Source organism: Copadichromis virginalis, linkage group LG9, assembly GCF_057382275.1.
Source record: "Copadichromis virginalis isolate Kocher_CV1m ecotype Utaka linkage group LG9, C_Virginalis_male_GT1.1, whole genome shotgun sequence".
NCBI classification, from domain to species: Eukaryota; Metazoa; Chordata; class Actinopteri; order Cichliformes; family Cichlidae; genus Copadichromis; species Copadichromis virginalis.
Window position 1 is genome coordinate 4,065,176 of NC_140626.1, and position 27,892 is coordinate 4,093,067.

Here is a 27,892-nt window from a genome sequence, read left to right on the forward strand (position 1 = left end):
ACTGACTTAGTTTTAGTATAATTAACGGAGAAAAACAGATGCAGTGTACTTTCATATGTGGGCCTGCAAATAACCTCAGATTCCAAGACTGAATGATGCAGCCATGCAATAGAAAATAAAGTAGAACCTCAGTAGTAACGCAACTGAAACTTCTCCCAACTTTCTGGTGTAAAACAAGGACTTCTATCCCTTCGTTGCCTGTTCAGCCACACATCGTTAAGTAAACACATTACATGTTGTAGGCAACATGACACTTCAAGTGAGTGAAAAACCTACTAAATATTATGTAGATAAGATAAACGACTATGAGTAAACAAACACTTGTATATTCTCCCTCAGAGGAAGTAAAATACTTTCATGACAAGCATCTGGCTTCTGTGAAGAAGTGAGCATGGGAGGGCTGAAGTCCAAGTGTGTTTACTGATTCTGTGAAGTGTTGCCCTGGGACTCTCCCTGACTTCACGCCACATGGTTTATATCACTGTGTTATCAACAACCCCTCAAATTATACTAGATGAGATCTGAAGGCCTACAAAAGTTTGAATGCTTGTGTTCTATGTCAAGATTGCTTACAAACTTAGTAGGTACTTGAACCACGGACACTAGTCGCTGCTACGGTATTTACCTGATCTTTATTACACTTTGACATTGATACGTCTCTGTGTATTACCCTTTACATTGTCGACGAGCCAAAGTAGCTCATTTGTGATTGATGAGCAATGGTAATCTGTAATTTTCTGCTGGGGCCAGAACATGCTGCTGTTTTTGCCTGTTAGCTGCTATTAGCTGCTGTTAGCTCCTGTTAGCTGCTATTAGCTGCTGTTTTTGCCTGTTAGCTGCTGTTAGCTCCTGTTAGCTGCTATTCTCCGCTGTTACCAAAACTTAATTTCAAGTGAATCTTCAAAGTGGGCAACTCACACTTAGCAAGTAAACCCATATGTGATGTGAGAATGCAGTAAAACTCATATTAAAATTTTGGATGTACTTAAAAACTACAGACTTTTAGGACACTATAGTCTAATATTAGCTAGCATAGCGTTAGCTTATAACGTAGGAATTCTTAGGCTTGAGGTAAAGAGGAATAGGATGAAATGAAGATGAAGGGGAGAGTGTTGTGGTGGAAGAGGCAGATAAAGAGATGAGACAGAAAAAACTAGAAAGAGCTAATTCAAATATAAATGTAAAAATGTGTATTTGAAACAGATGCTGGTCATTTAAAAAATGCAAATAACTTATACTACTGTATCAGATTTTTTGTCTTCTATCCAAACCAGCAGGAAAGCAACAAAAGATTATCTTCATGTACTTGATCATTTCTGCAAAATATAGATGGCGTGTTGGGGCGGAGTTTAGCTTACCACGTTAAAAGGCACACAGGTTCCATCCATACAGGTGAACTCAGAGCAGGTGACAGTGGTGTTGCTGCCAGGAAGTGCTGGTGAGACAGTTTTATCTTAACAGAACAAGATATCAAATATATTAATGATCATACAAGAGAACAGGGGAGTTAATACAATCAAACTTGTGTCCTTTTTAGTCCTGATGACATCTTTTAATGAAAGCCTGGCCGTGACTGTATCATAGCGTCATCATGGTCACTCCTTGTCTCACTCTAGGCTTACCTGCCTTCTCTTTATCTAATGAGAACTCACCACACACCAACTCATCTTCGCCCCGTGGACAGTCTGGGACACCATTGCAGACCTGTGACATGTTCACACAGGTGCGGTTGTCACATGGGAAGCTGCCTAAACAGGGAGGTATCCGGGTAGAGCCTAGTAGACAGATGGTAGGACAAACTGCTCTTTTTGGCCTGATCATATTGACTCTAGGGTTTTATTCTTGATGCTTAGAACATAGACAGTATATACATTAACATACCACAGTTGTCGATACTCTCATCTGACGTATCCCTGCAATGTGGGGTCCCATCACAGAGCTGCTGGTATTCCACGCACTGGTCCCCACTGACACAAGGCACCTGGCCGGAGCCACACGGGGCGCCACATTGCTGCTCATCACTGCCATCCATACAATCTGTTTCTCCATCGCAGCGCCAGGCCTGAGGCACACACTGCCCAACAGTGGCACAGCTGAACTCATAAGACCTGCAAGCTGCAGAACCAAAAGGTATCAGAGACATTATATATATGACATGTGTATAAATAATATATATTTAACAGGTCCTGAATAGAATGGCAAAACATATTCCAAAAGAACCACAAAGGATGGAATGGGCTGGCTTTATAGCGCACTCTCCTAGTCTTACTGACCCCTCGCAAAACTTGAGACGTACATCTGACCACACATTCGTGCTGTACTCTGTTCTGTACACGTTAAGCACTTCACCTGCCTCATATCTATGGTCACTTTAGCATCATCTTTAGGATCATCTTTTAACTGGATAGAAAAAAAACATTAAACAAATGTATTTTTTTCTTTTTCTGGTAATTATTTGACAGTGCGTCTAAGGTTGTTTACATTGTAACGAGAAAATAATGTAACAAGTGGTTTAACGAATCACTTTCTTCACTGAGTAATAAGTACCATACTGCATTACTTTTAAAAAAAATAATGAGTTATGTGTAACGCAGGGCTTTTTCTGAGAAATGTCCCAGCACAGCAGCGTCAAAGCAAAATGAAATGGTAACACCTTGGGGAGTAGATCGTCTTATCAAATACACAAAACTGAGAATTAGGCAAAAAAGCAAAAAGAAGAAAAACATATAACAATGGTAGAAATGTCTAAGAATAACCTCTGACTAGGTGTTTATGTACTAGAAACATTTTTCCATAACCTTTAAATGACATTACCAGACGTTGGTGTGACAGGCAGGAGTGATGGTGTTGTGGTACTGGTGAAGCAGTTGGTTCTGTTCTCGTCCTCTCTTCCTGAACAGTCAGTAGCTCCATCACACAGCTTAGTGATGGCAACACATGTACCATCACCACAGGCAAACTGGTCCGGAGCACAGGTCACTGCCACAAACACAGAACTGCTTAAACTGTGTAATCGGGAGTGTGTATGAGAAAATGTATTTAACTGTTAGTAGTTATTATATTAGTTAGTGGGGCTAAGACAGCTGGGATAGACTCCCCCACGACCCTGCAAGGATAAGAGGAAGAGAATGGATGGATGGATGGATGGATGGATGGATGGATGAATGGATGGATGGATGAATGGATGGATGGATGGATGGATGGATGGATGGATGGATGGATGGATAGATGGATGGGTGGATGAATGAATGGATGGATGGATGGATGGATGGATGGATGGATGGATGGATGGATGGATGGATGGAGGGATGGATGAATGGATGGATGGATGGATGGATGAATGGATGGATGAATGAAGGACCTGTACACCTCCAGGACACTGCGGCGTGCAGCCCGGATCTCAGCTGACCCTTCTCACCCTGGACACAGTCTGTTTGACCTGCTCCCCTCAGGCAGGAGGCTCCGGTCCATTCGCACCAGAACCTCTCGCCACAAGAACAGTTTCTTCCCCTCTGCTGTTGGACACATGAACAATAACCACATGATTGTCCCCGCCACTAACACATGACCCTACGCTGTGTCACTGCATCATTTCATGTCTGGCACTGATCACCACCTGCACTCATGTATATATCTTTCTACGTAGCACTCATAATTCTTATTCTCATGTATATATGTTTGGCACTGATCACCACCTGCACTCATGTATATATCTTTCTACGTAGCACTCATAATTCTTATTCTCATGTATATATCTCATGTATATCTCATGCACATATCTTTCTTTCTACATAGCACTTTAATTCTTATTGTCTGCACTGAAGCACCGCAGCAATTTCCTAATGTTGTAAACCTCAACATCTGGCAATAAACCCATTCTGATTCTGATTCTGATTCTGATTCTGAATGGATGGGTGGATGGAGGAATGGATGGATGAATGGATGGATGGATGGGTGGATGGATGGAGGGACGGATGAATGGATGGATGGATGGATGGATGGATGGATGGATGGATGAATGGATGGATGGATGAATGGCCAGATGGATGGATGAATTGATGCATGGATAGATGGAGGGATGGATGAATGGATGGATGGATGGATGGATGAATGGATGGATGAATGAATGGATGGGTGGATGGAGGAATGGATGGATGAATGGATGGATGGATGGGTGGATGGATGGAGGGACGGATGAATGGATGGATGGATGAATGGATGAATGGATGGATGGATGGATGGATGGATGAATGGATGGATGGATGAATGGCCAGATGGATGGATGAATTGATGCATGGATAGATGGAGGGATGGATGAATGGATGGATGGATGGATGGATGAATGGATGGATGAATGAATGGATGGGTGGATGGAGGAATGGATGGATGAATGGATGGATGGATGGGTGGATGGATGGAGGGACGGATGAATGGATGGATGGATGGATGGATGGATGAATGGCCAGATGGATGGATGAATTGATGCATGGATAGATGGATGGATGAATGGCCAGATGGATGGATGAATGGATGCATGGATAGATGGATGGATCGATGGTTATTATATTACTCTGGGGTTTTTTGTACCTTTACTTGGACAAACAGCCTCATCGCTTCCAGAGGGACAGTCTTTGGTTCCATCACACACTCTGTCGGCGGGAACGCACTGGTCTCCTCGACACTGAAACTCTCCTGGTGCGCACACACAGCTACAAAGACAGTCATGTGAAATGTTCGTGCAGATGAATGGTCGTAGTAAACACAAAAAGAAAACAAAATCTTCTACTAACCATCTTATATGGTCTTTGTAAAACAGACTAAAACAACTAGACCAGTGCAGAGCATCAAACTTCATAATACACACCCTCTCTCATCACTGAGGTCCCCACAGTCATCGTGGCCATCGCATCGATGGAGGTACAGAATACATCGTCCCCCCGCACACAGGAACTCCCCTTCATCACAAACCACACCACAGTCTGGGCCGAGAAAAGTAAAGTTCATCACAATTCACAGTTATTGCTGTCATTAAATGTACAAAGAAATTTGCGAACAGGACACAGTGCTTCACGAAGACTTCATGGAAATTCATTTTTACAGTATGCTGCTGAGGCAAGTTTCTGATAGAGCGCATTCCTTGAAGAAAAGGTTTTTTGATAGTTTACCTTGCTCATCAGATCCATCAGCAAAGCCACAGTCCAGCCATCCATCGCAAACACGGCTGGCTGGCAGACACTTTCCATTTGCACACTGAAATTCCCCAGGTGGGCATAGGGGCACAGGGGTGGCAGGTCCACAGAAGTCCTCATCTGATTGGTCAGCACAGTCTGGGTGGCCATCACAACGCAGAGCCAGGTTCAAACATGGTCCACTGCAGGGTTGGGGTTCATTTACTTAATTCTCTCCAGTGATTTTGTGGCAAAGAAAGACTGATTCTTTCAACATAACATAAACCTGACCAGGACATGTTAGCGCAGTGTGATGACATACAAATCAGCTACTGCTAGCATAAACGGCTTTGCTCAGTGTGATTGGATGAAGTGTCTGAGAGTGTGTCTCACAGTAAGATAAAAATGTGCTTTGGAGTAAATTGGAGAACAGTCAGCAGTGCAGTTTGGTCATATGTATGTAAAATGTTGTTATTTAGAGGGTGTAAGCTACCCCACAGCAGTTAGCATTCAAAATGAATAAATCATGAAAACAAAAATAAATGTCTTCTGCCTGGCACATGGAGAACTGGAGGCTAAAGGGGTTCAAGCTCTGGTAAAACTTTACACAACAACAGACATGTTTGAGCCTTCATACTGCAACACACAGGAAATTAATCCTTTTAATAAAGTTAATTTGGACTCGCCTCGGTGTGCTGGTACAGTGGAAATGGTCCGGGGAGCAGGTGGATGGACAGATCTCATCTGAACCGTCACCACAGTCGTCTTCATTGTCACACACCCACTGGGTGGGGATGCAGCGTCCCCCAGCACAGGTAAACTCTGACTCCAGACAGGGAGGGGAGGGAGGAGGGCAAGCCACACCATCACACTTCCAAACACCCTCCTCACAGGAGCTGAACACACAAAGGCAAAAGGTTTTTATGGACAGACAAAAACAAAGAATACACATTTATAAATGTTCAGAAAGACTGACCAGTTCTGGCAGTGTTGAGTGACAGCAGCTCCAGCTGGAAACAAGGAGCCATCCCACTCACACGGACACTGGCTGGGAGCTACACAGCTGTCGCCTGTTTCATAAAAAGCATACAGACAAAGAACGTAAAGACGGCAGTGGGTCGTTGTGGGTTAGACTGAAAAAAGACATCCAAAACAGTTGCAGCTACTTAATTTTAGTGGTGCGACGCAGCTGGTTTCAAATACTCTGGTTTGGTGAAGAAGCAAAAATAGTACTCAGTGTAAGAGCAGTTTTTACACGTGTTTCTGTCAGCATGACACTGAAACAAGTCAGATCACGGCATTAATATTTCAGCAGTGATGATAAACCTGGAATATGTAAATAATCCCATTGGCTGTGCAGAAAAAGAAGCCACTGCATTTTCTAGCACCTCCTGACTGCTTGGTGTTGTAGTCCTGCGTTTTGAATAAATCCTTATTAAGTATTCGCTACTACGTTCCCATTTGATTATTTACATTCTGTATTTATTTAGTATTTTGATTCCGTAGTTATTGGTTTTGCTTATTGGTTGTCAGTTTCTTCACTTGTGATGTTGTAAGTAGTTACTAAGTGATTATAAACTCCTTCCTGCTGTGAGTCTTTTGGTATCTTATACTTTTCCGCCTCCCTCATGTTTCTTTAATCTCGTCGAGTCTTTGTCTCTGCTTTAGGCATTACCTGTTTAGGTTACTTCTAGTGCTGTCAGCATTAATCTCGTTACAATGACGTTAACGCTATAACCGCATTAACGCAGCACAGCGCTAACGAGCTAACCACGCTAACGCGTTGACGCCGTGCAGCCCCACGCACGGGGCGATCCGCGTTAACTCGCTTACCAAGATTCGCCGCGTTAATGCAGTTAGGGCTTAACGTTATTTTAACGAGATTACTTAGTTCCTGTTTTATTTTGACAGTCATTTGTGTCTTGCACCTTTTAGTCTTAGTTTTACTTTCATGTGTTGTTACCTGAATTAGTTTCAGCTGATTCCCACGTGTCTCTCTTTCTCTGGTGACCTGTCCTATTTCAAACCTCAGTGTTTGTTGGAGTGTCTGTTTTCTATACCTGTGTTCCTGTCTGTGCTTGCCTCTAGCCTGTTTATACTGCTTGTCATTCTTATGCTTTGCTCACCTTCTGTTTCCTGTGTTTTTGCCCTGAAGGAGAATATTTTGGATTTTTAACATTTGCCTTCAGCCTTTGTGTCTCTTGTTTGTCTCAGAGCCCCACGTTTGGGTCCTCTTCCTGCACCAGTCCTGAAAACTGGCACGTCAGTGAAGTTACTGCTGCTGTGCAGTGTGTGTGAATGTGCACATCACTCAGTTTCTAGTTTGTTTTTGTTCTGCATGTAGTATAAGGCTGTAAGTTCTAAACTAAAGAAGCAAATCGCCCTAGTTTAACTTCCCACACATATGCATGTTGTATTAGGCGTTCAGCACCCATTCCTCTCATTCTTCTGACATGTGGCTTCAAATTCTGCTTTGTCACATTAAAATACCAATACAGAGTCAACTGTAATGTTCAGTTTTATACATCACAGCTATGGACAGAGCAGAGTCTGTCTCACCATGTCGGACAGTGCCTGCAGGACAGAAGCAGCCCTCCGCACAGGAAACAGCATCGCAGCTGGAATGTGGACTTTGCTGAATGGTTGGACATGAACGCGAGCAAGCTGGACCACAGGGATCATAAACCAGCCCGTTGTCACACTGCAGAGCTACAGGAAGATGAAGTTAAAGTTAGAGAAAGTGTGCCCCGGACATTAGCTCAGGTATGGGCGTGTGTGCAGGATGGCAACGTACGACAGAGCTCCTGGGACCGCCAGTGGATGTAGACCCCTCGCCGGTTACACTCTTCGGCGTAGGTAGCGATGGCTGTACAGAGACACTCACAGTCTCCACCTGAGTCACAGCTAAAACACGTGACAAACAACAAAGCTACCTTTAAACTGTTACTCCAAATACACAGTTTTAGAATGACTTGGTTACATTTTTCCTTACTAACTGCTGTATAAGCAGCATGCTTCGCTGGTGGCAGTCCTGTAATCATTTTTGTAACAGCGGACAGTTTTTTTTTAAACTAAAACCCAGTGACTGAAGATTGCATTTTTCTTGGTCAAGTAAAATTTTCTTTCACCAAATGATAATTGATATCATAAACAGTCATTGTTCTTGCCTCAGTTTAATCAGATTTCAGTTTATGCTCATAAAAACAGGGATTGTTTGCTAAACTGCAAAAGGGTACGGACCGTTTTACTCAAACAAATCTGTAAAGTGAAACTAGATACTTCAGACAGCAGATAAAGCTGATGATAAAGTGCAAAATAGATTAACCCACTAACTTTGCAGCATTATAAATATGCTAGATACAACTGTATTTTCCGCACTATAAGGCACACTTAAAATCCTTTAATTTTCTCAAAAATCTGCAGTGTGCCTTATAATACTGATGCATGAATTCTGGCTGTGCTTACTGACCTCGAACCGATTTTATGTGCCTCACGGCGCTCAAAAATTTGTCAAAAAATGTTTTAGTATGACTTTGGTAGCTATGAAGCCGCACCGCTTGATGGATGGTTGGAGCATTACGGCTGCCACAGTCAGGAGCCTCACGGAGTAATCTGGGTCCTAAACTCCGTCGGCTTCAGGTCCCAAAGTCAAACAATCACTGCAGCATCACTGAGAGTTACAAACTGTCTAAATTCTTTCATCTTTAATAAAATGATCAGTGTTGCTGCTTTACCAGGTGTAACAATTAAGTTTAACATCCAGGCATCCATGAAAACAGGATTTATTACATTTAACAGAGTTAGAAGTTAGCAGGAGGTTAGCTCACTAGTTTCCACCTAAACATGATATAGCATGTTCTGACTGAGATTTCTGAAAACATTCAAACGTACAGCTCTGCTATCACTTCCAGCATAAATGAAGACAGAAAACTAAACAGCAGTGACGTTTGTAGGGTTACTGAAGTTGGGCTAGCTGGTATATAATGATGTGCTACGTGATCGCTAGCAACACAGCTATGTTAGCATAACATAAACACAGTGAAGCTGGAGGATGAAGGCTAACATTTTTCCACTCGATAAAAGTTAACGTGAGGGTTCCCGATGGTTAGGGACAAATGCAATCCCAAGGCAGGATGCTGTAAACGGACCAAACTCCAGTCAGGAGAACAACTGAGATAATCCATCCACAATACGAGGTTAGTCATTAATGTACTGCAACAACGTGGAAACAGAGCAGCTGCAGAGAATTCAACATTAATGAATCAATGGCAGCACGGTGGCACGGTGGTTAGCACTGTTGCCGCACAGCAAGAAGGTCCTGAGTTCAATTCCAACATCAGGCCGGGATCTTTCTGTGTGGAGTTTGCATGTTCTCCCCGTGTTTGCGTGGGTTCCCTCCGGGTACTCCGGCTTCCTCCCACCGTCCAAAGACATGCACTTAGTGGGGATAGGTTAATTGGATAACCCAAATTGTCACTAGGTGTGAATGTGCGAGTGAATGTGAGTGTGAATGGTTGTCTGTCCCTGTGTGTTGGCCCTGCGACAGACTGGCGACCTGTCCAGGGTGTACCCCGCCTCTCGCCCTATGACAGCTGGGATAGGCTCCAGCGCCCCCCACGACCCTGAAAAAGGATAAGCGGAAGCGAATGGATGGATGGGATGGATGAATCAATGGTAGGAAAGTGGAGGAAGCAAGAAGAATGAGTTAAGTAAAGTTTGACTTATCTGACTGTTTTGTTTCACTTAATGCTCCGTATAATCCTGTGCGCCTTATGGTCCAAAAAATACGGTATATATTTTTTTAGGTTTAATATGTCTTGCATAGATTAGCGCTGCCACTCACCCACAAGCATCAAAGACACACCAGTCATAATACTGCTGAAAGGGCACCTCAGGGTGGCACCTTGAGAAGAGTCCCTGAGTCAGCACAGCACATTTTTTCCTGGCCCATGTCACTCTGTGGGGGTTCAGCTGAAGAAGACAGTGTCAGAACTTAGTGTAACGCAGACTAAAACCAAAAATCCCTCTGTGTGTGTGTGAATGTGAACTTACAGCGCAGGGGTCCCGGAGGTCCTGGTCTGCCACGTCAGGGCAGGATGGGCTGACCTTCCAAGAGTTTCCAAACAGCTCGGCTGTCGATTCCACAATTCCCTGCCGTGTTGTGAAGTCGTTCTCTGTGTCCCCATCAAAGTTACCACACAGGCCCCCGACCCGACCACGAAGATGGGCCGCCAAACGCACGTACACACGCATACCTGGAAGAAGAAATGCAAGTTGCAAGCAGCAATTATGGGACAGAGTTTTTAAGCAAGGCACAGACACTATGGCAACTACATATACTAATGTTGTTGTAAATACTGATCATTTTGACAGGCTGCAATCGCTCTAACGGCCAGTAGGGATGAACTTAAATCCCTACTTTAAAGGAGCAAATGCGTGTCACTTTAAGTATTTCAATGTTTTTCTGTGTATTTTCTGCAAAGGATCTTTTATATTTAGTTTATATGTGTGCGTCTTACCTCCATCCCACAGCAAAGTGACTCCAAGACGTGACGAGAGGGACACAAACAGGCCAACTTTTTCCAAAGTCAGGCCACTGCCACTGTAAGACTTTGGTAGGCTAACTGGCATCCCATTTACTGTCACAGCATTACCTAATGTCACAGACAGTTTAGCAATTAGACCCTCACTTTCCTCACATAGTACAATCACTTTGCCAAAATAGAAATAGGACACATTTGTGAGTCATGTCTGATAAAAACAGCACCTAAGAACACACAAGTGATTCAAAACTTCAGTAAAAGTTAAGTTAAACTCAAGATCACAGACGAACTTGTTTGATGGGACGTTCGGGGTTTTGCCTTTGAGGGCAAGTAGCTTACCCGTGCAATGATTTACATGTTTGAGTATGAATCAGAAGGTCTCTAGTTTGAGTGTAGTAGTTGGGTATGTGGTGTAAAAATCTGACATATCAACTATGTGGTGACCTCTTGTGAATAGGGGGCTTTTTCTAAAGCAGTATTCTGCTCTCACATGGGTTCCAAGGGGCCATGTTTGCTGGATATAAACTCTCATTTAGCAGCACCATTGAGCCCTCTACCTCTTAGAAGATGTATGACCGTGTTTCCCAGACTGAGGGTGACTGATTTTGTGCAGGTGACTCCCGTGCTTCCACATGGCACGTTCTCCGCCGTGACGCTGAATAAGCCGCTGGTCTCCCTGGCTAACACGTACTGGCAGTCACCCAGGAAAGAGTAGCAACGACCGTCGAACGTCACATAGTGTGGGTCCCCCGTTGCCACACATACACCAGCACAGGCAGAGCGGCCACAGTGCCAGCGACGCTCATTGCACACACTGCAGGGAAAAATGATACCGTTGTAAAAACAATACGTTTATAATTAATATATCTTAAAGAATTTTGATGCACTCAGCTCATACATTACCATGTGTTGCAGTCCTTAGTGATGGTGTCATTGCTGTAATAAAGTCGACCATTGTGGTGACATGGACATTCATCTGGCAGAACACAGCGGTCGCCCTGAAGGAAAAGAAGATGTAAAGTACGAAAATGTCGGTCATGATCAAAGACTACAGCTCTCGTTGTGTTGTTTGTCTCTAAACTCACAAAACACCATGGAATTTAATTTGGAGCTGACATTAAGGGATTCATGATTTTTTGCACGATTGACGTTGAAAATAATCCTTATCTATCTAATATTGGCCCTTAGTGAAGCTCCTCTGTTCACCAGCTGTTTGAAATAAGCCATGATAGCACCCTACAGATGTTGAATAAAAAGTAGTGTGTCCACTACAGAGGACATGCATTAATAGGCAGGGCCTCGGGAGGATATGACTGGAACAGAAATGAATGTGATCATAAACCTACAGCAACATCTGCATAAACCTGCACAAAAAAGGTTTTCACTCACTAGTAAGACAGTCCCCTGTGGACACACACAGCCAGACAGGGGCTCTCTGCAGCTTGACTGCATGACGCTTGAGCCCTGCTGTTGGCCAGGAGGGTCCAGGCTCGAGCAGGTGAGGAGGCAGGAGCGTGGGGAGTAGACCAGAGTGCCGGGGCACTGGTTCACCTCCTCACAGAGCTCTTGAGTGCAGTTAAACAATCCCTGCTCACACACACTATGGAGGGAAGAGACGAGGGAGTGGAGTTAGTATGAACATCTACTGAATGGTATTACCAAGACATTATAGGTCTATTAAAGATTATTACTGAAACGTTGTTATTAACAAGTTTGGTTTAGCAGGTGAAACAGTGAATACACTATAAAGCAGACTTCATAGTGATGACACTAAACTATCATCCATACATTTTTATTCTCCTTTAACAGCAGCTGAGGCGTGACAAGAATCACTTAATGATTCACTTGAATCAACAGCCAGTGTTTTTCATTTAACGTGCCCTGATATACTGTATGTCATTTACGATATCTGCTTAATGATTAACCAGAATTTCCCTGTTTCCTCATAGCAATTACTCAGGTCAGACTGATATCACCAGCTCAAAGGAAACAAGTCACGTACAAAACGGACTCTGTACAGACCAACATGTCCCAATATATTAGAAATCAGAGAGAAACTAATCTGAGCCGTCGGTAAGTTACTTAAACCCACAGAGTAATGCACACTGCCGTTACATGGTAAAGAAATGCAATGAAATCAACCTATCCTGTATCAGCAAGCAGGAACATAGAGTGATTTCATCAGAGCTCTTGCACCACCAAGTAGGCATCACGCTCTTATGTGCATCTATAGTTTGCAGTTGCAGTCATTTAAATACAGTGTCTTGCAAAAGTATTTGGCCCCCTTGAACTTTCCCACATTTTGTCACATTACAGCCACAAACATGAATCAGTTTTATTGGAATTCCAGGTGAAAGACCAACACAAAGTGGTGCACACGTGAGAAGTGGAACGAAAATCATACATGACTCCAAACATTTTTTACAAATAAATAACTGCAAAGTGGGTGTGCGTAATTATTCAGCCCCCTTTGGTCTGAGTGCAGTCAGTTGCCCATAGACGGTGCCTGATGAGTGCTAATGATTAAACAGAGTGCACCTGTGTGTAATCTAATGTCAGTACAAATACAGCTGCTCTGTGACGGCCTCAGAGGTTGTCTAAGAGAATATTGGGAGCAACAACACCATGAAGTCCAAAGAACACACCAGACAGGTCAGGGATAAAGTTATTGAGAAATTTAAAGCAGGCTTAGGCTACACAAAGATTTCCCAAGCCTTGAACATCCCACGGAGCACTTTTCAAGCAATCATCCAGAAATGGAAGGAGTATGGCACAACTGTAAACCTACCAAGACAAGGCCGTCCACCTAAACTCACAGGCCGAACAAGGAGAGCGCTGATCAGAAATGCAGCCGAGAGGCCCATGGTGACTCTGGACGAGCTGCAGAGATCTACAGCTCAGGTGGGGAAATCTGTCCACAGGACAACTATTAGTGGTGCACTGCACAAAGTTGGCCTTTATGGAAGAGTGGCAAGAAGAAAGCCATTGTTAACAGAAAACCATAAGAAGTCCCGTTTGCAGTTTGCCACAAGCCATGTGGGGGACACAGCAAACATGTGGAAGAAGCTGCTCTGGTCAGATGAGACCAAAATGCAAAACGCTCTGTGTGGTGGAAAACTAACACTGCACATCACTCTGAACACACCATCCCCACTGTCAGATATGGTGGTGGCAGCATCATGCTCTGGGGGGGCTTCTCTTCAGCAGGGACAGGGAAGCTGGTCAGAGTTGATGGGAAGATGGATGGAGCCAAATACAGGGCAGTCTTGGAAGAAAACCTCTTGGAGTCTGCAAAAGACTTGAGACTGGGGCGGAGGTTCACCTTCCAGCAGGACAGCGACCCTAAACATAAAGCCAGGGCACCAATGGGATGGTTTAAAACAAAACATATCCATGTGTTAGAATGGCCCAGTCAAAGTCCAGATCTAAATCCAATCAAGAATCTGTGACAAGATCTGAAAACTGCTGTTCACAAACGCTGTTCATCTGATCTGACTGAGCTGGAGCTGTTCTGCAAAGAAGAATGGGCAAAGATTTCAGTCTGTAGATGTGCAAAGCTGGTAGAGACAGACCCTAAAAGACTGGCAGCTGGAACTGCAGCAAAAGCTGGTTCTACAAAGCATTGACTCAGGGGGCTGAATAATTACATACACCCCACTTTGCAGTTATTTATTTGTAAAACATGTTTGGAATCGTGTGATTTTCGTTCCACTTCTCACGTGTGCACCACTTTGTGTTGGTCTTTCACGTGGAATTCCAATAAAACTGATTCATGTTTGTGGCTGTAATGTGACAAAATGTGGGAAAGTTCAAGGGGGCCCAATACTTTTGCAAACCATGTATACGACATAAAAGTTGGGCTAATGCTAACTTGTGCAGATATTCACAAGGGTACAGCTAAATTCAAATTACCCCAGTTATTACAGCCAGGCTCACAACGTCAGGAGTTTCCAAAGAGACCGACCTGTCCTCACTGATGAACAGGCACAAATCTGTAACAATGCGTCCTCGCCTACCGCACTCATAAAACGGGACTTTGTTCATGAAACCAGGTCAGTATGATACTGTAGCTCTGCAGGCGATGATGATGAAACATGCTTACTTCAACTGAGTCTTTATGACCGGTGGCGAATGATAAAAGCTGCACTCAGATAGCCATAAACGAGAAAGGGCTGCTTTTACAATGTACTGTTAAAAAACAACAATCAGAAAAGCAATCATCTATATGAGGTCAAAGAAAAATGACACCTAAGTAACTTCATTAATTTCTGCTTTCTTCAGAAGTGTAGTATACCAGATTAATCCGAGGACATCAGGGGATACTGATGTGGTCAGTTAAGTAGCAGAGGGGCTGTTGATCAGTTTTGGGGTTATAATGAAATTAACTGCATTAGAGAAGCAACAATGAGATTCCCCAAACAGGAGGCTTTTATGGTGGAGGACAGGTAGTCCAACTCAACCAGGGTGGTACATCAATATGTGTCATTGCTGTGTCTCCCAGCACACTCTCAAGAGCTTGGAGGAGATTCAACACAAATTGCTTTTCAACAAAAATTCTCCCTTAGATAACAAAACTGTGTTGTGACTCTTTCCCCTCATTCAAGGCCGCCCGCATCGATCGAAAATTGTTGACTTTTGCTTAACCGGGTGAATGGAAACTTTCTCTCAGTTGAACATGGAACACACACAGTCACACACGTGCACTGACACAGACCTACACTCACCCCCCAGCCCCTCCAAACGCCTTCGAAGCTCATGTCTTCTATGTTGTGAGATCTGATGATTTATGTGCTGAGGTGTTTTTTTCTGTTCTCAAACTGATCTCCCTTTTGGAGCTCAGTCTGGGGGGGTCTTTCCTCATGTTGTGCATTTTCCATTGTTATACCTCTCTGACCTGTCTTTCTGTATGGTCGGAAGGGTAAGATGGCACTGGCAAGGCTGGCAGCCTTAACCCAATTTCCCTCGGGATGATCCATCCATCCATTCGCTTCCGCTTATCCTTCTCTGGGTCACGGGGGGTGCTGGAGCCTATCGTAGCTATCGTGGGGCCCAGTTTGATATTTGGCATTGTCAGTTGCCAACTAGCAGGAATGACAGGGCTACCACTGGTGCTCTGTGCTTTTCAGAGCAGGTTCACCCTGAGCACATGTGACAGATGTGAAAGAGCCTGGAGAATCTGTGGAGAGCTGCCTGTAACATCATTCAGCATGAACAGATTGGTGGTGGGTCAGTGATGGTTTGGGGAACACATGCAGACCTCTACAGGCTAGGCAGCGTTTAAGTATCAGGATGAGCTTCTTGGACCCACTGTCAGACCCTGCGCTGGTGCAGGCAGTCCTGGGTGTCTCCTGCTGCACGGCAATGCCCGGCCTCATATGGTGAGAGTATGCAGGCTGTTCCTGGAGGATAAAGGAATTTACACCACTGACTGGCCCTGACCTCACTTGACCTAAATGCAACAGAACATCTGTGGGACATTGTGTTTGACCTCAGTGTACCTCAGAATGTCCAGCAGCTCAGTGATGCCCTGCTCCTGATCAGGGAGGAGATCCCCCGGACACCATCCACCACAATGGGGGCAATACAAACTACTGAGTACCACTGCATCTTTTATTCACTTTGAATTTTGGGTGTCTTTGAATTTAGCCATCTGCAGGTTGGTAGTCTTCATTTCCATTAAATCATGTTTCGTCCTCTGGTTCCTGACCAGTCCATACCAGTATTGATATCCAGTATGATTTTTTTCCCCACTGAGCTCTGATGCATTTACGAAGTGTTTTTTTGTGTACATCTGCATCTGTACCGTGGATTTAATATTTCATAAAAGATTTAAAAATTCTCAATCTAAACGTATTTCATGATCAAAGTGTGTAGCGGCAGAAAGGTGAGACAAACTCCTTGACTACATACCAGGTGTTGCAGTTATTTTGAACCATGGCCCCAGGTGAATACATCACTGCTCCTTGCATGCATGGGCACAAAGAGATGGGAACACACTGACCCTGCTGGTCCTGCACAAGCCCTGGTGGGCACTGGCAGCCTGGAACACACAAGCTTTGACTGCGACTGTCATCACAGCTCCAGCTGTGTCTCAAATCTGAGCATGAGTTCCCACAAGTGCGACCGCACTCCTGGTACACCTGACCCCCTGAACACTGCATTGCTGGGGAGAAAGGAAGAGATAGCGTAGCAGAGCATTGGTTTTAGCACACTGTATCAGAAAAAACATTCTTTTGGTCTCTAAATAGTAATAACTTTTCCCTCAAAGCCTCAAAACAACACAAACAACGGTCCTCCAGCTTACTGCAGAAGGTGCGGTTGCGCCACTGGACCACAACACCTTCCTGAGCACAGTGTCGGGCATAGGCAGTGAGGACGGTGCAGTGACAGGATCCCTGCGGCACACAGCTGCAAACCTCTGACAGACAGAGACGGAAATATGGCTCCCTCTCCACCACGTCGTGACACAACTGTAGAATCAGAGATGGAGGTGCAAGTGTGAATAAAAGCGAAGGCAACAAACTCGTGAGAGATGACCAGAAGTACCCATCACACTGACCTGAAAGATGGGGCTGTGGAGGACAGCACACACAGTCTCTGCATACTGCCGCCTCTGGGTGTACGTGGAGCAGGCCTCTGGTGCAGCTCCTCCAGGCAGGGTGCAGAGCGCTGTTGTGAATTTCGCCACAAAGGATGTCACGCTGTTCTCCACATCTCCTTCTGGGGTGGTAAAGTCGTCACGCTGGTTCCAGGTCAGTGTTCCACACAGGCCGCGCACCTTGTCATATATACCCATGTCCAACAGAGAAGGATTGATCCCATGTTATGGAATTGCTTGAACATTGTGTTTTATGGTAATTTTACAGTTTAGTGCCTACCACCTGGCCCTAGCGCGCTTCTCTTTGAGATTCTACATAATAGAACGTGTCTTATTTCTTTGCAGATCGCAGGTTGGCTCTGTGACAACATTATGGTTGGGGCATTTCTATATAACACCCACTTAAATTATGTTATAACTTGAGGGTGACATCTGTACAGCTAATTTGCTAATCTGCAGAAGCTACCTTGGGTCACTAAACTGGACCTCTGAACCATGTTACAGTTGGACAGTATATTGAAAGCACTAGGAGTAGTTTGAAGATCACCTTGTTTCCAAAGCCAGGCTGCAAGGTGATGAACGCCAGGGGTCCATCTAGGTACCACAGAATCTGGGCTCCAAACATCTGGATGAGCAGAAATGAGGAGGAGGCCTTAAGCACAGCTAGATCCCCTGTTACCAAGGGCACCGCTTCCTTCTGGCCATTCAGTGTCACTGAACCTGAAGGTAACAATATCAGCTGTAACCAATCAGAATGCAATCAGCACATTCAATCTAAAAGTCCAAGACGCTCTACAGTGTCTACTATAAAAACCTGTTTGTGCTTTGATTGCACAAAAATGCTGCACTATGACGCAAGCTGCAGCCTGCAAGGTTGTAAAAAGAAGTCCTTGCAAAAGAACCAAAAACTGCAGTTCCTCAAATAGCCACAATCTTGCACCTTTGCCCCAGGTGAATGCGTTTGCAACAACTACATAAAACTATGTTATTATTTTTTGTAAATAACTGACTTATTGATAATGGCACCGGTTCTGACATAAACGGTAGTAACCAGACCGAAAAGCAGCGCACATTTTGGTGCTTTATTTTGGTGCTTTTTTGTCCTGAGATGTGATACACTTTGGATTCTAGCCAATCATTTTACCTTTCCTAAGGATAGTAGGCGGGCCCAGGTACGTACGTTCTTTTAGAGCAGAGCTACGAAGAAGAAGAAGCTTTGAGCCAGGAGGGAGGGGGTGAGTGATTCCTTGAGTGATTCGCTTAGGCTACGATTCAGCACAGGAAGGGAGGGGGTGAGCAGCTCAAATGTGCTGTTAGCATGTTAGCAGAGCGATGCTACTGTGAACCGAGGAGCTATTGTCTTGATGTGAGCTTCTACTCAGGGTTTTTTCTTCCAGTTCAGTGCAGAAATGTTTTCGTTAAGAAACTGGCTGTTGTTTTTTTTCACACAGTTTTAATTATAAGCTAGATATATTTCTACTAATGAAATTAGTTTGCTAACAGCAACAGGGATGAGTCAGTGAGTCAGTTGGGCTTGTGAGTCATTAAAGTGATTCTTATTGAACGATTCGTTCATGATTCGCGCATCACTACAAAGGAGGTAACATCTCGAATCTGATGAAACACCTTTTTTTAAAAGCAGAGAAATGCACTGTATTTGATAGCTTGCTATCAAAGACCGAGCACATCTACTGCGGGTGTGGTGCCTGTTATCGTAGCCGGAGTTAGCAACATCCCCCAAAAACACGAAGAGGAGAGTCCTGGCCCCTAGCCCTGCCAGTGTAGCAGAAATGATGAGGATGATGATGCAGCAGCAGCCGTTCTTCTCTGCGTGAGTAGCTTCATGTTGTTCGTGTGTAATTTACGTTGAGTAGGCTAACCACGTTATTACATTAATGCATGTAAGGTGAACTAGCAAACATCATCATAGCTACATGCGGCTGTCTTCTTGTTTGATGGCAGATACTCCCTTCACCCTGACTAAAAAGGCTAAAATGACCAAAGAAAAAGTGGAAAACAGCTAAACATGAGAGGTTTTTGGACAAAGTTTGTGTTTTTTCCATTGTTTAAGCACTGCTTCCAGCCAAGAGTGATACCATATATGCCCCATAGCTGCAGAAAAGGCTAACATTGTTATCTTTTTACAAAAAAACAGATGAACATGAGAGGTTTTTGGACAAAGTTGGTGTTCTCCATTCTTTAAGCACCGGTTCGAGCACCGTTTAAGCACCGGCACCATTTCAAAAGTACCGTTTTGGCACCGGTTTTGGATAAAACCTAAACGATACCCATCCCTAGACATCGATGGGTATATAGTTAAAGTTATCAAACTGGACACAAGCTTGTTTGTGATTTTGGTGTTGTTTTTGTATACAGTCGATGGTCTAAAGCAGCATTAATTGCTGGGTAAAGCTATGTTGTGAGCCTAAAGAGAACAGTAAGAGAAACAAACTACTAGACACATCTAGATTTGATTTCCTGTGATCTATCAAGCAAACCTTCATACCATACCGGTGTCTGTGATGGTGACTGTGGTCCGGAGAGCTGTTACTGACATCTCCTTTAGACACCCCCCTCCTCCTTCCCCTCCCCCTGCCGTACATTCTCCACAGCGTACACTCACAACTACCTTCCTGTCAACAAAGTCCTGAAAACACACAGAGAATAAGAACAAAGTAACAATGCACAAATCTGCCTCATAGTGTAAGCAAATGTGTTTGATTGCATTTCTCTACACATGGCTCACCTCCACAGCAATGAAGGAGCAGTCGCTTCCCTGCAGTGAGTACCTCTTTTTGTCAAAAGTGGTCACCTGTAAACCGCCCATCAGGGCGCACTCTGCCGCACACTTCTCCCCAGTACACTGCCACTGACCCGAGCTACACACACTGTCAAGGTAAAGGCAAAAAAAGTTGCACATAAATGGGGAAAATGGGTAAACGATGAAGAGTTGACAGGAAAAGACTCCCTCCTCACCAGGTGTTGCATCTCTGTTGTATTTTGTCCCCTGACTGGTATGTGCGTCTGCGATGAAAGCAAGGACAATCATCTCTTTTCAGACACCTTCCCTGGTGAAAATAGAGGCCTGGAGGGCACTCGCATCCTCCAACACACTCGTCCCTGCACTGGCCCATGGCTGCGGGGGGCTGTGGAGAAGTACAACTGGGAGGACAGGATGATATGCAGTCTGAAAACACCTGACCTCTGGGACAGACACGGTCTGAAAGGACAGATAAAAGAGAGAAAGCAGCATTATTATAGCGTGATTCTCATCAGGACAATATTGACAATCTGACAGGCTGTGTTACAGATTATATCAACTTCTGTGTGGACACTGTGGATCCCAAAAAAACATTTTGTGCTTCTCCAACAATAAGCCCTGGGTTACCAAAGACATCAAAGAAACCCTGAACAAGAAGAAAAGAGCTTTCAGAAACAGTGACAGAGATCAGCTGAAACTGGTGCAGAAGGAGCTGAAAGCCAAGATTGCAGAGGGTAAAGAGTCCTACAGAAGGAGGCTGGAAAGCAAACTGCAGGACAACAGCACCAGGGAGGTGTGGAATGGAATGGGGGCCATCACTGGCCTGAGACAAAAGAGAGGTGTTGGGATGGATGGAGACGTCGAAAGTGCAAACAACCTAAATCTGCACTTCAATAGGTTTGACTGCCCTGCGGCTCCTGTCTCCACACCCAGCTCTTCCCATCTTCTCCTTTCTCCTCCCCCCTCTCCTGCCCCCTCAGACCGTCTCACCCTGTCCCTCTCAGCAGATGACATCAAAAGAGAATTGGGCAGACTCCACTCCAGCAAAGCTGCTGGCCCTGACGGTGTCAGTCCCAGGGCCCTCAGGTGCTGTGCTTCCCAGCTGTCTGGAGTTCTACAACAGATCTTCAACATGAGTCTGGAAATGCAGAGAGTCCCATCACTCTGGAAGACATCCTGCCTGGTTCCTGACCCTAAAAAGATCAACCCGTTGACCCTCGGTGACTACAGGCCAGTGGCTCTGACTTCACATGTCATGAAGACGCTAGAGAGACTCATCCTGATGCGTCTGCTCGTGGAGCCCTGGCTGGACCCCCTGCAGTTTGCCTATCAACCTCGTATCGGCGTGGAGGATGCCATCATCTACCTGCTGGACCAGGCTTATTCTCATCTGGACATTGTTGGGAGCACTGGGACGGTCATGTTCTTTGACTTCTCCAGTGCTTTTAACATGATCAGACCATCACTGCTGGGGAATAAGCTCACAGAAATGCAGGTGGACGCCCCACTGGTAGCTTGGATTATGGACTATTTAACAAGTCGACCACAGCATGTCCGACTGAAGAGCTGCCGCTCATTGTGGGCTGTATCAGGGATGGACAGGAGGAGGAGTACAGGAGTGTGGTGGACAGCTTTCTCGAGTGGTGTGAGCTTAACCACCTACAACTTAACATCACAAAGACAAAAGAACTGATCATGGACTTTAGGAAGCAGGCTCCTCCTCCTAACCCTGTCACCATCAGAGGGGCTGATGTGGAGATCGTTGAGGACTACCGGTACCTGGGGGTACACTTGGACTGTAAACTGGACTGGACCAAGAACACCAATGCTATCTTCAAAAAAGGGCAGAGTCGGCTTTTCCTACTGAGGTGACTCAGGTCCTTCAATGTTGGTAGGAACATGCTGACCATGTTTATCACTCGGTGGTGGAGAGCGCTTTGTTCTTTGCAGCTGTGTGCTGGGGCAGTGGGGTGAAGACAGCCGATGCCAACAGGCTGAACAAACTGATTAAAAAGGCTGGTTCTGTCCTGGGTGTCAGACTTGAGAACCTGGAGGAGGTGTCTGAGAGGAGAATGCTAAGAAAGCTTGTTTCTATCATGAATAACCCCTCCCACCCCATGCACGCCCCCATGATGGACCATCGGAGCACACGCAGCAAAAGACTCATTGCCCCGAAATGCAGAACTGACCGCCACAGGAAATCCTTTGTGCTGGTGGCAATAAGACTGTATAACTCTTCCTTACTCTGTAGGTGATTTTCCTGAGACTAATACCAATGTTATTCTGTTCCTTTTCAGACCGTGCGATATTACCCAACAGTACCTTATTGAATATGTGTTTCATCCCCCCATCATACGCTGCTACTCCCTTTATTCTATTGCACAATACTATGTCACTTTCTAGAATCTCCTGCACTGATAGTTAAGTTATTTACTCTCCAGGATCCAGTCATATATATTCGTTAGAGTTATTTGATACTATGTCTTGCACTATCCTACTACTGTATATTACTGTACACTACTATTATTATTGTATATATTTTATATCTTATTCATCTGTTCCTCTGACTCTCCTGCTGCTTTGAGCAAAAGAATTTCCCTCGGGAAAAATAAAGTTATTCTTATTCTTATTAAAGAAGAGAGGTTCCCTAACCCTAACCTAGCCAGAGATATTCAACTCAATTCAATTTTATTCATGCAGCAGTGACAGTGGGAAGGAAAAACTCCCTTTTAACAGGAAGTAACCTGCACCAGACCCAGGCTCAGGGAGGGGCGTGGCCATCTGCTGCGACCGGTTGCTGTGAGAGAAGATATGGTTGCTTACAGTTTATAATAATGTGCTGTGAGTCAGCACTGCTTTGGAACTCAGAGAGAGTCCTACGTATAGATACTGTTAGTGAGTTCAAAATAAAGTTAGAACCTACAGACCCTAAATTAAAATCCCGGTTTCTGTGTCAAAGCATGTGTCGTAGCATTTTATGGATGCTTCTGGCTAACCAAGCAGATAGCATTAGCTGAATAGTCAGTAAGTCTGGACACAAATTATATACCATGACACTACATTACCATATTCAACTGCAATATAGAGACATGAGGCTCCTTACAACCAAGAATGCTGAAACAGAGGCTTCAAAATGTGAGTCAAACCAATGAGTGACATCATGTTGGCTACATTCCCTTTTTTATATCTATGATGTTAGCAAACTTTAGCTAAATGCTGTGTAAGCAATTTTACTGAATTGATCCACTGACTGAACACCCAGTCGTCGCATTTATCAGATGTAACGCAAGATCACTCTGAGAGCAGAAGGCAGGGGAGGACAGAGGAGACGTGAGACATTTCCTTACCACACAGGGTGGGTGTCCTCCACATTAAGATGATGTGCTGTTGGGCACACTCTCGGGCGTAGCTAGCCAGGGTGTCACACACTGCCCCCTCCCTCTCTTTGGCTGGCAGGCTGCAAAACAGGTAAAGACAGGTGTCTATGTAGGCTGCTGGGTCCAGCTGAAAGACACAGAAACACAAAGTGATCTTACAGGAAACACATTGTTTGATATGGTTGTGTTATTATTGTGACATTATGCTGTTTACTTATTGTAAACTGTGCTATCAATCTATTTAAATTTAGTGTTTGAAGTCATAAAAGTCAGCATTGTTAACATCTTGTTAAATGTGATTGTCAGTATAGTTTTAAGATATTATAATTATAATAAATACACCTTTGGCTTCAAGTAAAGACAGGGGGAAATAGACAATTCATGCCTTATTTACCACAAGTTAATCACACTGTATCTATAACAAGTCATTGGTCTTTAATGCAGTAAGTACAGCCCTTCCCTTTCTTGGAACTGTGACAGTGAACTTGGTCAGTTATTTACCTCGAGTAGCTTTTTACAGCCTGGTGTTCAGAGAAATGTACATTTACACAACATGTGGTCAAAAGTTGACATAAACTCATCAAGGACGTGAATGTCATGGAGTTTTTCATGGTTACTTTAACCTGCATCTTTAATGACTTTATGAGACAAATATCGGAAGCATAAGTTTAAATTCATTTGAGATTTTCTCTAACACACACACGAGCTTTTTTACTTCGACCGGCTCAAATATACACCCCTGCTAATATTTGATTAAATGCTCCTCAGCACTTGGCACCTTAACCAGCCATCAACACACGTCACATTTAGCTGGATAAATGCCCTCCTGGGTTTTAATTGCACCTTAGAACACACATGCATCAACACTACAATGAGCGGGTGGAGTGAGGTTTGGAGTCTTCTCCCACCCCCATTCTCTGCGGCCTGCTGGAGCGGGAGGGCTAGGAGGAGTTGGCCGTCCGACTGCGGTCTGGGGTGTGGGGCCTCCCTGCTGCTACGGAGTCGGGGCGGTCTGCCTCTCCCCACCGCAGGGAAAAGGGTAACACCACCTGGGTCTGGGTGCAGTTCCCCCCTCCAGGGGCAAGGGTACCTAGACCCGGTTTGTAGAGTACGCTTGGGGAGTGTCTACAGCGTCTCTTTATGTCTGTCTCCACGTTGGTTGAGTGTGGAGTAAGTGCATATGAGAGCATGAGGGTGGGAATGGATGTTTGTGTCTGTGTGTGCCTGTATGTCTGTGTCTATATGTCAGGTTGGGTATCAGACGCCACCTCTCTGGGGACACCTCAGGCCCTCCCAGGTTTGGAGGCCTATCTCCGCCCACCACCACTTCCCCTGCCAGTGGCGGACTCCCTCAGGTGTCGGTGCGTTGGTGGTTCTTTGTGTCTGGGGGTGGGCGTCCAGGTACACACCGGCTCACTCCTTGGTGGCCGCTTATCGGGGCCTGGAGCCTGGGGCTCGCTTGGGCCCCTTCGGAGGTGGGGTGCCCCCGGCCTCTCGGCCTGGGGCTCGGTCACTCAGGCACAGCTGGGGGCCGGCGGAGCTCACGGGCGCGTCACTGCAACTCCCCCTGGCTTCTGCTCCGCGGCTGCTGAGTGAGCCCTCATCTGGGACTCTCCTCAGCTCTTTCTGGGACAGTGGCGCGGCTGCCCCTCTGTTGGTCTTCCATGGTCTCTTGTGTTCTGGGGGCCTCTGGATGTCTGGAGTTTTGATCTCCTCCATACCCGCTTCACACCCCGGAGGACGGGGCTGTGGCCCCCCCACACTCCCTAGCAGATCGTTACATGGAGAAACCTTTGGAATACAAGCGCACTGATCCACACAGGTATGCACACGGGTGTTCACTGCTCGTAGACCCAAATTACACCTTTCTTGGCTGCTACTTCGAAGCACATCTGTCCTGCGTGCTGCACAACAACATTGAATATTTAGTATTTACTGCTGTTTACACTTAGCTAGATTAATGCGATGGTGTTGTGTTTAGTATGTTGCTTTGTTTTTTTTTGCTTGTTTTCTATTCTTCTCTCAACAGGTGATCCAGGAGATTTTTATTTTTTCTCCCCCCCTTTCTCACTGTCCCTCTCCCCTTCTGTTTTTCCTTTCCTTCCTCTTTCTTTCTCCCTTTCCTATCCCTCACTCATGTCTGTCCCGTCTGTAACATCTGAAAATAAAATATAATAAATAATAAAAGCAAAGATCGACCAAATGGACCAATACAGCAATGCCACGATGATCCATTTGGCAAAGTAAATCCATTGGGTATCCTTGTTGGTCTTCAGACAACAATTCTGATGGCTAAAGAACCAAATGGGACAGGCAAAAAAAAAAAAAAAACATTTAGCTGGATAATGGACCATTCTTCTTGGCAGAACTAGTAACATTCATTTAAATTGGTTGGTTTCCAGGCACATACTGTACTTTCCGCACTATAAGGCACACTTCCTTTTTTTTGAGAAAATCCTTTAATTTTCTCAAAAATCGACAGTGCGCCTTATAATCCAGCTCACCTTACGTATGAATTCTGGTTGGGCTTACTGACCTCAAATCAATTTTATGTGCTACACGGCACTCAGAAATCTGTCAAAAAATGTTTCAGCACGACTTTGCTAAGCTATGAAGCCGCCCCACTTGATGGATTATCGGAGCATCACAGCTACCGTAGTCAGGAGCCTTGCGGAGTAATCTGGGTCCTAAACTCCATCTCAGTGTCAAACGATCACTGCGGCATCATGAGAGTTAAAAACTGTCTAAATTCTTTCATCTTTAATAAAATGATCAGCGTTGCTGCTTTACCAGGTGTAACAATTGTCCTGGGATGAACAGGACAATTAGGACCATTGTCCTGTTCGTCCCAGTTGCATCCATATTTCAACCATCTGTTGATTCGAGGTGATGCTGTGAGATAGTCCACCTTCTTAATTGTTCCGTCTACTGTGTGACAGCCAAACAGAGCATGGTACTACCTCCACCATGCCTGGAGTTAATACAGTGTTCTTAGATTTGAAAGCTTCACTTTTATTCCTCCAAGCGTACGTCTCGTAACAGACACAAAAGGATCTGTCTTTGTCTCGTCTGACCATGAAGGTCTTCTCCAGAAGCCAACCGGCTGTGCAAATAGAAAGCTGCATTTTTTCAGTCAAGCTTGAAGGTTTTGAATTTAGAGTTGAGACTTGCCATCCTCTCAGTCTGTGACAGTAACGGATTGTGTTTGCAGTTCATGGCAGGCTTGGTCCTCACTGGTTCCTGTGACATTCTTGACCATCCTAACCAAATATCCAAAGAGAAACTACCAGTTGTAGTTAAACATGCTCAATAATGACAAGTTAATAAGCTCTGTTCTTGTCAAGTTCAAAACCTTCAGCACGCTTATTAAAAAACTTCAGTGAATGTAAGCACAAATTCAAACTTGCATGTATAATTTTCACCCTTGATTTTCAGAAAATATCAAATAAATTTAAACTGTTGCATCCAATATTTGCTTCATAAGGTCATTAAAGATGTGGGGTGTGCAATCATCTCACCCTGGAAAAAGTCCACATCAAAAAAAACACTAAAAGCCCCAAATTCATGCCATGATGGTTTTATGCAAACCTCTGACCTCTAACAACAACTGAAGATCACACTGCAGCACCTAGAAGCTAAAAATCCTGTGAAAAGAAAAGGTATGCTATGTGGCTGAAAAGCATCAGAGGTCTCTGACCTGAGGATGGCAATGAGTGAAGGGGTTTTCCAAGAGTCGGCGGCACACTGACTCTGCCTCCTGACGCAGCGCAGTGTCTCCTGTCACGTCACAGCTGTGACCAAGCTCAGCTGCATCACTGCAGCCCTGAGGGAAGCATGGGACACAGTCTCACTAATGCATTTCAGAAAACACTGCCAATATGGCCTGTCTCATAAAACAAAGTAATAATGACAAAAAAAAAGCCTAAAATGTTGCAGTTAAAGTAAAACGAATTCACTGCAGTACTTCGCTGTGTTGGTCCGGAACTTTCCATGAGTTGCCAAAGCTGGCAGCATACTGGGACACGGATCCACCCGTTGTGGTGAAATCATCTACCGTGGACAAACACATAAAGGTTAATAATGTAAAGCAACTGCGTGTGACGGGTAAAGTCTGAAAGCACACATAGCAAACAAAGTTACATCAAGAAAGAACGACTTAGATATGTAGAAAGAAAGGAAAGCCTTCTTTGATTGCAAGTGTGTCTGTACTGTACTTCTCTCACCGTCGGCATTGTTGTTGTAGATTCCACATAACCCCCTGGTGGCTGCCATGTGCTCAGCGGTCACTGTCAGGTATACTGTGTTCACCAAATCAAACTTTACTCTGACCCCCAGGCCACTCTCCACAAACACAAAGTCTCCCAGCCAATGCACACTTACTCCTGCAAGCAATTAATACAAAGTCACAATTTTAGATACAAGCCAGTGCACAGAAATGTGGAGCT

General features: G+C 44.7%; 1 protein-coding gene and 2 long non-coding RNA genes across 3 annotated transcripts; all 3 read right to left on the reverse strand.

The window, feature by feature from the left end:
* Positions 1-10,079: 10,079 nt before the first annotated feature.
* On the reverse strand, positions 10,080-10,745 carry LOC146701134 (uncharacterized). Its single transcript, XR_014922138.1, has 3 exons — positions 10,688-10,745; positions 10,221-10,423; positions 10,080-10,139 (listed from the first exon to the last, which is right to left on the reverse strand). It is a non-coding gene; the product is annotated as an uncharacterized LOC146701134 (long non-coding RNA).
* Positions 10,746-11,239: 494 nt separating this feature from the next.
* LOC146701135 (SCO-spondin-like) lies at positions 11,240-17,507 on the reverse strand. The gene is made up of 6 exons (XM_085469298.1): positions 17,271-17,507; positions 17,016-17,181; positions 16,622-16,874; positions 12,101-12,311; positions 11,615-11,709; positions 11,240-11,525 (listed from the first exon to the last, which is right to left on the reverse strand). Exons 1-6 carry the CDS (start codon positions 17,505-17,507, stop codon positions 11,240-11,242), a joined length of 1,248 nt encoding a protein of 415 aa, XP_085325424.1.
* A 2,387-nt stretch (positions 17,508-19,894) lies between these two features.
* Positions 19,895-20,523, reverse strand: LOC146701136 (uncharacterized). Its single transcript, XR_014922137.1, has 3 exons — positions 20,286-20,523; positions 20,056-20,197; positions 19,895-19,956 (listed from the first exon to the last, which is right to left on the reverse strand). It is a non-coding gene; the product is annotated as an uncharacterized LOC146701136 (long non-coding RNA).
* Between the last annotated feature and the right edge of the window lie 7,369 nt (positions 20,524-27,892).

Excerpts from the sequence above, each read along its gene's own strand:
- LOC146701135 (XM_085469298.1), bottom strand. The coding sequence starts at position 17,507 with ATGGGTATATATGACAAGGTGCGCGGCCTGTGTGGAACACTGACCTGG. Across the intron at positions 16,875-17,015 it reads GCGCAACCGCACCTTCTGCA|CAATGCAGTGTTCAGGGGGT; the intron begins GTAAGCTGGAGG and ends CTTTCTCCCCAG. Across the intron at positions 11,710-12,100 it reads CACAGGGGACTGTCTTACTA|GGCGACCGCTGTGTTCTGCC; the intron begins GTGAGTGAAAAC and ends CTTTTCCTTCAG.